The sequence below is a fragment of the Ruditapes philippinarum genome, unplaced genomic scaffold (assembly GCF_026571515.1).
Source record: "Ruditapes philippinarum isolate M1 unplaced genomic scaffold, ASM2657151v2 ctg23374_1_1_1_1, whole genome shotgun sequence".
Lineage (NCBI taxonomy): Eukaryota > Metazoa > Mollusca > Bivalvia > Venerida > Veneridae > Ruditapes > Ruditapes philippinarum.
Window position 1 is genome coordinate 1 of NW_026852707.1, and position 9,917 is coordinate 9,917.

The 9,917-nt window shown below is 34.2% G+C and overlaps 1 protein-coding gene across 1 annotated transcript; it reads left to right on the forward strand.

The window, feature by feature from the left end:
- The first annotated feature begins 3,598 nt into the window (after positions 1 to 3,598).
- On the forward strand, positions 3,599 to 9,143 carry LOC132722089 (uncharacterized). Its single transcript, XM_060706521.1, has 5 exons — positions 3,599 to 3,797; positions 4,315 to 4,483; positions 6,331 to 6,524; positions 8,405 to 8,561; positions 8,977 to 9,143. The coding sequence occupies exons 1-5, from the start codon at positions 3,663 to 3,665 to the stop codon at positions 9,126 to 9,128; spliced, it is 807 nt and encodes a 268-aa protein (XP_060562504.1). The 5' UTR covers positions 3,599 to 3,662; the 3' UTR covers positions 9,129 to 9,143.
- Positions 9,144 to 9,917: the final 774 nt, after the last annotated feature.

Sequence of the window (9,917 nt, forward strand, 5' to 3'; positions counted from 1 at the left end):
GAGAAAGGACATTAAATGTGTTCGATAAATCTATAGAATAATGACATACCTCATATAAGAGAATAGGTTGAACCGGATGATGATCTCTGAGTAGATTTAAAGTAGTACTTAATATTTGACACTTTAAAAATGGTCTTTGCATAGTAAGAACTGTATTGTAATATAATATCTCCATCACACAAAAAGACAGGATATTAAAAGTAGATCCCTTTATAATCTGTAAACAATTTTCTCCTTGTTATATTACTTGTACATGAATTCTCCTTTATTAGACATATGTAATAATGAACCGCCTCCGTAGTCGAGGGGTTAGAGTGGATGACTTCTAATCCAGTTACCTCTCTGGGGTGGGTTCAATCCCAGGAGATGCTTTGGTAGTTTAGTGCAGAGGAAGGTAGTCTTAGTACTACTGTAACTCGTCACGAATGATGGTTAGGAAACTACCCACCTATATGACTGAAAAACTGTTGGAAAAAGGTGCAAAATGAAATAAACAAACATAATAATGAGCCTAAGCATTACTTAAACTGTGTCACAAAAACATAGTCAGGTGAGCGATTCAGGGCCATCATGGCCCTCTTGTTGTCTATTAACTTACTACTATATATTATAAGAATGTTCTAGGAGGGATTTGAAGGTCCTTTGTGCCTCCCTAGCAGTTGTTAGTGCACCTGAGCAGTCCTTAGCGGTCCGACAACTCTTCAAAAACATGAATTTTATCACTAAAATGATATTTTTTCTTAAAATTATACATTTTTTGTCACTAAACATACTACCATGAATTATAAGAATGCCCCAACAGTTATTTTAAGGTCCTTTGTGCCTCCCTAGGAAATATTTATAGGTCTTTGTGCCTGCCTAGCAGTCCTTTTCGCACCTGAGCAGTCCTTAGCGGTCCTGCAACTCATCGAAAGCATAAATTCTATCACCAAAATTATATTTTTTTCTTACAATAATACATTTTTGTCTATTAACTTACTACCATATATTATAAGAATGTTCTAGGAGGGATTTGAAGGTCCTTTGTGCCTCCCTAGCAGTTGTTAGTGCACCTGAGCAGTCCTTAGCGGTCCGACAACTCTTCAAAAACATGAATTTTATCACTAAAATGATATTTTTTCTTAAAATTATACATTTTTTTGTCACTAAACATACTACCATGAATTATAAGAATGCCCCAACAGTTATTTTAAGGTCCTTTGTGCCTCCCTAGGAAATATTTATAGGTCTTTGTGCCTGCCTAGCAGTCCTTTTCGCACCTGAGCAGTCCTTAGCGGTCCGGCAACTCATCGAAAGCATAAATTCTATCACCAAAATTATATTTTTTCTTACAATAATACATTTTTGTCTATTAACTTACTACCATATATTATAAGAATGTTCTAGGAGGGATTTGAAGGTCCTTTGTGCCTCCCTAGCAGTTGTTAGTGCATCTGAGCAGTCCTTAGCGGTCCGACAACTCTTCAAAAACATGAATTTTATCACTATAATGATATTTTTCCTTAAAATTATACATTTTTTGTCACTAAACATACTACCATGAATTATAAGAATGCCCCAACAGTTATTTTAAGGTCCTTTGTGCCTCCCTAGGAAATATTTATAGGTCTTTGTGCCTGCCTAGCAGTCCTTTTTGCACCTGAGCAGTCCTTAGCGGTCCTGCAACTCATCGAAAGCATAAATTCTATCACCAAAATTATATTTTTTTCTTACAATAATACATTTTTGTCTATTAACTTACTACCATATATTATAAGAATGTTCTAGGAGGGATTTGAAGGTCCTTTGTGCCTCCCTAGCAGTTGTTAGTGCACCTGAGCAGTCCTTAGCGGTCCGACAACTCTTCAAAAACATAAATTTTATCACTAAAATGATATTTTTTCTTAAAATAATACATTTTTTGTCACTAAACATACTACCTTGTATTATAAGAATACCCTAGGAGGTATTTTAAGGTCCTTTGTGCCTCCCTAGCAGTCTTTTGTGTATCTGAGCAGTCCTTAGCGGTCCGACAACTCATAAAATTTTCACCAAAATCATATTTTTTCTTAAAATTATAATTTTTTTTTCACTTAAAATAATACCATGTAATATAAGAATGGCCTAGGAGGTATTTTAAGGTCCTTTGTGCCTCTTTAGTAGTCCTTTGTGGCTCCTTAGCAGCCCTTAGCGGTCCTTAGCAGTCCTTAGCAGTGTTTAGTAGGACCCATTTAACATGAATGGTGCATAGCAGAGGCTATCTATAGGGACAGATTTCTGTCTTCTAGATGCTGTTAAGTCATGGTTTTGGTAAGGAAGAGCACAAGGCATTTTAGGGGAAAATATTATAATTTTTAGGGGAAAATATACCTTTTTTGTCATATCCGGTATTTAAAGTCATATCCGTGGATATGAGTCATATCCGGTATTAAGTCATACCCCTTCACGGTCCCTGCCTTTGACTTCCCCTTATTATCAGTATGTTATACGGGGAAGTCAAAGACCGGGCCCGCGAAGCGGGTCCGGGCTTTGGCTTGCCCGGCTATAGACTACACGTGTATATTTAAAAGAAAAATCAAATAAAAAACAATTAAAAAATATATAGAATTCTATACCTATCAATGAAATTTTCAGTGTCAGTTCTAGTCGGGCGCCACCATTTACAATGTAACTCAATGATAAAAGGCGGGGTTTTCCGATAACGGAACAAATCTCAACTTTTCGGATCAATAATAAACGTCGAGTGTTCCGAGTGAAAACGGAAGCGGTGCCTAATTTCATATTACCGTAGGGAATGAGAAGGTGCAATTCATTAGCCCTTCCATCAGAGCCCAGAATCATCCTACAGGTATTGTACAGTACAATATTTGGATGTGTTTTTCTTACAAATAAATTTCATCAAAAGCAAAACTTTTTTCAACTTTAACTGCAAAAATTAAGAAAAATGTTTAAAAGCTGACTGAGTATTTTTTAATGTGCCTGAAAATGAGTACTTTTTAATATGTCTGAAAATTTTTAGGACATATTATGATATGGTGTTGTCTGTCTGTTCCTCTCTTTTGTGGCAGGGCCCATAGATGGGGGATAATGTCTCGTGGAACAGGAAAAGAAATTAGAACTGACATCCATAGAGACGATATTGATGTATCGTTGTATAAATTATTTTAATTTCTATAAATTATGAAAATTCACCCAAAAAATATACAAAAGCACGTGGCTACGCCTAAGCTGTTGATACATTATGGACACATTTCATAGCATGACAAAAAAGGTTAGGAAAAAATTATGCACAGGACACAACATATTTGTTTGAACAGAAGTTGAACATATTTTACTAAAATCATTTAAACAGGTATAAAAGTAAGATATGTACAAGAAATTAGGAGTATATATCAATATTTCGGTGTATTGCTGATATTTGTCATCCGATATTGATGTATCGTCAATATGCTTTGCTATGAATCAATGACAGTTCTAATTGAAATTAATTTTTTTTTGAGAAATTAAAGTAAAAGCATTTCACTTTGATGTACACTCACTACATTGTAAAATGATTGACCTGGAAATTGATGTTTCTAAATTCTTGAACTTGTCAGTTTGTCTGACCGTAGTTTATTTATGTCAGTAGTGTTCACTATTTTCAGATATCTGAAGTGAATGGTCAAAAGATCACTGGAGTGAGAATGTTTCCTCTTTGCAGAAATTTTACATGTCAGCTTAAACTAGGATATTTGACCAAGTCATGGAATGTTTCCAGTGTTGCCTCACAGTATGTGAACACAGATCATCTTACTAGAAGAAAATTCTCAGCATTGTCTGTGAGTATGAACATTGTTGGTTTAAATATAAAGTAAATTGCTTGTTAGCTTAACATACTATACGAGAATACTGAATTAATGCACAAGTAAGAGTTCAATGCATGACCTTGATATTGCTGCTGAATCAACTTGCCACGGAAGTTGGAACTAAGCAGGATTTTTTTCCAGGATTTTGGAAACATGTCCCATACCTATGGAATTGGGAATTTCAGCTATGTTTTGTAAAAAATTGGGAATAAATGCATGACTGAAATTTTGCAGTGATTAATTGAATGCAAACAATCACTGTCTTAGATAGCATCTTCAGACAGTTTAGCACTATCACACTGAAGAAGCCCTTATTTTTTAAAGATTTTAGAATATATAATATTCAATATTTTTATTTTGTAACTTTCAATTGGGAATTTTTTCCTATAGTTTCGGAAAAAAATATACTATTTTCAATTGGGAATATGACCGAATGATGGCTATAAAATAAGCTTTGATACTTGCTTACTGTTGAAGAATTTATTTTCAGAGTCATCCATCACATCTGGAACTAAAGAAATGTCAAAACAGTCCATTGTATGTGGCAAACAGTAAAAGGAACTTGGAATACAATTTGTTTTCTAACCTTATTTATGTCGCACAACAACAATTTAACCTTGCCAATCAATTCACTGGTTTAGATTGGTGGTTGACTATTAGTAAGTGAGATTTTCAGCTTATTATCATTATTATTATTATTATTTGTAGTAGTAGTAGTAGTAGTATTATTATAATGATGATATGATTTTAATTATTTTCCTGGAGTTTGATTGGATGGTTGTATCTGTACACCTTCTGTAATAAGTATACCCTTATGCTTTCAAAATACTTTGATGGTTCTACCTATGGTATCTTTTGTCTTCCGTCACCTAACATGGCAAAGAAAGTTATTCTTCACATAAGTCACAATGTCTGTTGCCTTATTTAAGAATTTGAGGTAGCTGGCAAGCTTCTTGTTGTTTGAGAACCTGAGCCATGTTCTTAATTCTTGTTTTTTTTTAATAGTTGCAGAGGTCTGTGGCTGAGTGGTGAGTGGTTAAGGTTGTTGACTTCAAACCGCTTGCCCCTTACTTCTGTGGGTTCGAATCCCAACAGGGACTTTGGATTCTTTCATGTAAGGAAGCTATCTATCCAGCTGGTAGCTTACGAAGCGTTGATGGTTCTACTTTGATGCCTGTTTGTGCCTTAAATAATGCATGAAAGAGCACTTGAGGTCTTCTCCACCATTAAAGCTGGAAAGTCATTATACTGTGTTGGTGCAACCAAAAAAATCAAAACAAAAAAACATCAACAAATATGGCAAAATATGAACTTTTGGGAGAGCAATTTTACATACATGTACATAGCCTTTATTCAAATGATTGGTGTGCGCATATGTCAGCATAAGCTAAGTAAGTGGTTCCAAACTGATGCACAATTAGGTCACAAGAGCTAAAACAGACTTTAAAATTATATCTTTTCAGAAACTACAATACTCAGAGCTCAGATATTTAGATTGTAGCTTTACCATGTGATACTTTACAAAAGTTACTTAAATCATGCCCCTTTGGGTCACTTTGTTAATGTAGGCTTATATAATTATAGCAAAAGAGTCTGAAAGAAACAGGCCTCCAAAAGATAACTGTCCATTGCACTGTATTTCAAAAGTCTTAAAATAAAAATTAAATAGTAGAAAGAAATATCTCTGTAAAATGTGCATATTTTGACATTTTTACTCAGAAAAATAATTTTGTACCTTATATATATCAGTGTTTTTTTTTCTTTATATAACTACTACCCTAAAATGGTACCATTCCCAATAGAAAATAGACATTAAAATTCCCAATTTCCAATGTTAAATTCCCAAAATGGCTGTTCAAAATGCCCAAAAGGCCAAGTGATTTTTCTAAAATCATTTAAATCCAACATATTCATATAAATCACCATTCAGTAGTTCTATTTTGACAGTAGAAGCTGTTAGCTATCTTTATTCATGATGTCTAATCTCATTTGTAGCTCAAAAAATGCATTAAAAAAATACCCAATTTTAGTCAAAATAACGCATTTTTTCCCAATCACTCTGGTATCGGCACCATTCTCAAAGTAGAGAAAAAAACCGCTGTATATATTTTTTATACCTTATTAATCAGGGCTGTGTTTCAAAGAAAGTCAGTCTTAAGACCAAAACTGGGACAATTTTGCGTTTCAAAGAAAACTATGACTTTTAATTTCTGATGACAATGCTGGATGGGCATTTACACATTGCATAATAGGGTCTGTCATTTCTTAACTTTTTTCAGGAGAATAAATTTATTTATAGTCTACACATGTTTGACTGAGGATAAAAATGTTTATTGAAAGGGTCTTAAGTTTGTTTTAAACTTTAAAGTTGATTTTACGTCCTAGGATGCAGAATACACACAGGACTTTCTATGAAACGCAGCCAAGGTTTTTCAATTTTTAGATCATTGTCTGCTTCAGTTTTATGCTTGATACTTTAAATGCATTAATACAATGTCTGTTTCAGTTTTGTGTTCGGTGCCATTACGTACAGCAATAGCCTATTTTATAACAGTAAAAAAAGCCGAGTTTGACAAACATAACAGGTATATAACTCAAGCATTTCTAGAGCCAGAGATTTCAAGGATAAAGAGAGACATACAGGGAGGAAACTATAGGCATCTCAGTGCAGCAGACAAAAAAAAAGTGCATTCCAAACAAGTAAGATTTCAAACATTCTGTAATGTTTCACAGTTCACTGTTAGGACGCTGGATACAAAATTTGTTAGCCATTGCTTAAAGTAAAGAGTTTGGTTTTACCTGCACATCCATGCAGTTTGACTGGGCTTTATACTGTTGACTGTTTATTTTATATATTCATTCCTGTTCCCCAAAATTGATAATGAAGAGTCCCAAAAATGGAAGCTGGTCAAGCCCATTTATCAGACACTCAAGCAGATTATGCGACTCCGTAAATATGGTATTACACGGCCGTGCATATATATTGACGTGATGTCATTAGCGTTATACAAACATGTATTGTAAAGACGCGCTAAATGTTAGCATTATACTATAGGCGCGTCAATGGAAAATGACTCTTTTTTCACTTTAAACGGTCTTTATTTTGGGTATGTGATATATAGAATATTAAATTCATGTAAGTTCATCACTGAATTTATTGAACTCGTGAATAAAATAATATTGTGCTTCCCAGAGGCTTGCATAATATAATTTTATTCAACTCTGCAATAAATTCAGTATTGAACTTACACTCATTCAATATCCTCAATTTATAAAATTCAGCAGGTAATTAGAATTATGGGTCAGAAAAGTTTGATGTACACATATGATGTGGCTATTAATTTCTTATTCATATACAACGCACGACAGAGGGGTAATATATGACCAAATACAAATTTCGTTGAGGAAACAAAATCTTTTTATAAGGGAAGAGACCAATTCATGTATTTTTTTGAACATGTTTTTTATGAATGAAAAGGATTTCACTGAAGTGAAATGAACCAAAAGTTAATTAGCTAACAAGAAATTGCTAAAGCACAGACAATTGGGCAGACATAACAATTTTTTTTTCAAGACTTGTACACTAAGATGCCTGTAATGTTGTTCTTACTACAAATATATTTCATGCATTATACACTTGAACTTTTCCTCTTATATCACTAATGCAAATGCAATTCAATGAAACTTTACAGGATTGATCAGTAGCTCAAGTACTTGCATATATTACACAGGTTTTCCAGTTGAATGATTTTTAGCTGAGCTATGACCCTTGGATGTAAATCACATTTTGCCCTGTGAATGATTTTTGTGTCTCCTGCTACACAATAGCTGCAACATGCATTTGGTTATCATGAGGCGAAACACGTGATCACTGATTGCTCTTGTCTATAACAAGAAATTTCGATAATAAAAAAAATATCTCTGATGGTTCTAGGTGATACAGGGCAGACACAAATTGCTTGCAATGTTTGTCATACAACAGTATTGACATTTCTGGCAATTATTTTCAATAATTTTCAATGGAGTCTAGAGATACAAAGCAGGCATGAAAGTTTGAAAAACTCTTCTCTGCCATCAACGTATTACTTTATAAGTTTTAACAGATAGTTATGTCAAATGAAACAAGTACATGTGTATTTCCTTACATAAACTAAATAATAAATGCTAAAGAACACACCATAAAAAAGGTGATTTGTTTTTGTAGGTGTGGCAAAGTCAATTGTCCTTAATGCCCAGGTCCCCACAGTCTGTAGGGATAAATGAGATTTTTTCCAGATTTCCAGAAATAAAGAAATGCTTCAAAAATATGGAAAGTAAATGAAAATCATATTTTGTAAAGTTATTGTCAACATGCTGTATTGATTCATCATTGATCAAAATTACTAATATTAAAACCACCCCTACCTACAAATTCCAGCTTTTCTATTTGCCAATATTTTTTTAAACAGGTTTTAAAAATGTAAAAATTTGCATTCAGATTCTTTGATTAAAAAAAAACAGCCAGTGAGATCATAAATATGAGTTAAGGAGGCTGAGGTCATCTTTCTATCTTAAGTTTTTATGTTGTTCTTATATTACAGATGAGAATATCCTATAGAAAAATATGTAAGGAGCATAACCATAACCCTTGGAAACTGCTAATTTATGGTTTTGCCCCATTGCCATATTGGGCGGCTAATAGTCTAGCGTTACGAAAGATAAGTGGTGCACCCATGCCTTCGTGGCTAGGTGAATCAGGTGAGCAGTTGTTTCATTTTTGCAGAAGTATGCCCCCTTTTATATGTTGCTGTAATATACTATCCAGCACTGCTAAAAGTAGAGCTTTGTCTCAGAACAGATTTGATCGTGTAGGAAGCTATAAGCTTATAGACACACTTTCGAATCCGTTCCTGGAACCAACCAATACTGAGCAATGAGTGTAAAGTTTCTTGCTCAAGAGAACAAAGACTTGCCTCTGATGGGGTTTGAACCAATGCGGTTAGGGATCATAAGATTACTAGTCTGACGAGTTAACCACTCGGCCATGCTGCCAGGTCTTGTTAAATATCCTGGCTGCTAATTCAGTGCCAAAATTGTTTCCATCCACTGTTTAATAACAAAAAGGACCATGCTATCTTGTGGACAGCTTTTATGTTTTTTTTATCTTTTTCAGGTATATGTATATGTCCAGATATGACTACTGGAGGAATGCTTTGGTTTACAAATCTATGTGAACATGATCCTTACCATGTTTTATCAGTGATAACTGGATTATCTTTCTTATTTGCTATAGAGGTGAGTTCCTTTTTTTTTCAATTACTATAAGATTTGGCAAATTTGACATGAACATTTCTAAAGAGTTGTCATTCCAAGTAAGCAGAATATCATATTATGTCGTTTCTAGTAAGCAGAATATCAAATTACCTAAGCAATGAGAAGTGTAACTTTCTGGCTTGGAGAATACTAGCAAAAAATTCATGATGCTGTTTGTCTGTGTAACCTTTTGTCACAATGTCTTCAGAGAAGTCCTGTCGTCCATGATCTTTGGTTAAAATAGGTGACTTGAAATCACTTGTCAGTCTGCACTTTTGCTTTAATTCTGGCAGGGAATCGTGTTCTTCATTTGAGAACGCAATTTAACTATCATATAGAAGGTGAGTGGTTCTACTAATAAGCTCTGGCAGGCTTTTTTCAGGCATTTGAAAATTGCTGTTTTTTTTAGCTCACCTATGATAGCATTATGCCTTTAGTTATCCACATATTTTTTTTAAAACATCACATTTGGTATATGATGTCACCATTCCCACTGGGGAACATACGGAGTGTTGTAGTTTTTACTCAGGTGCCTGTTTGTGCCTAAAAGAGAGGCACCATGGGGTCTTCCTACACCTCATATGCTGGAAAGTGGCCATATCACCTTCACAGTGTTAGTGCGAGTTAGAACCCAACCATAAAATAAGTTTTATCAGTATTGAATACTGTAAAGGTCATAGGAAATCTTTTCTACTAAACTCATGATTTCTAGCCTTTCAGGATCATTGATTTGGGCACTTAGAGTGTTATTTTGTTGTAATTAGTGCTTCAGAGGGATCACGCTTTTTATTGGTGGAGGAA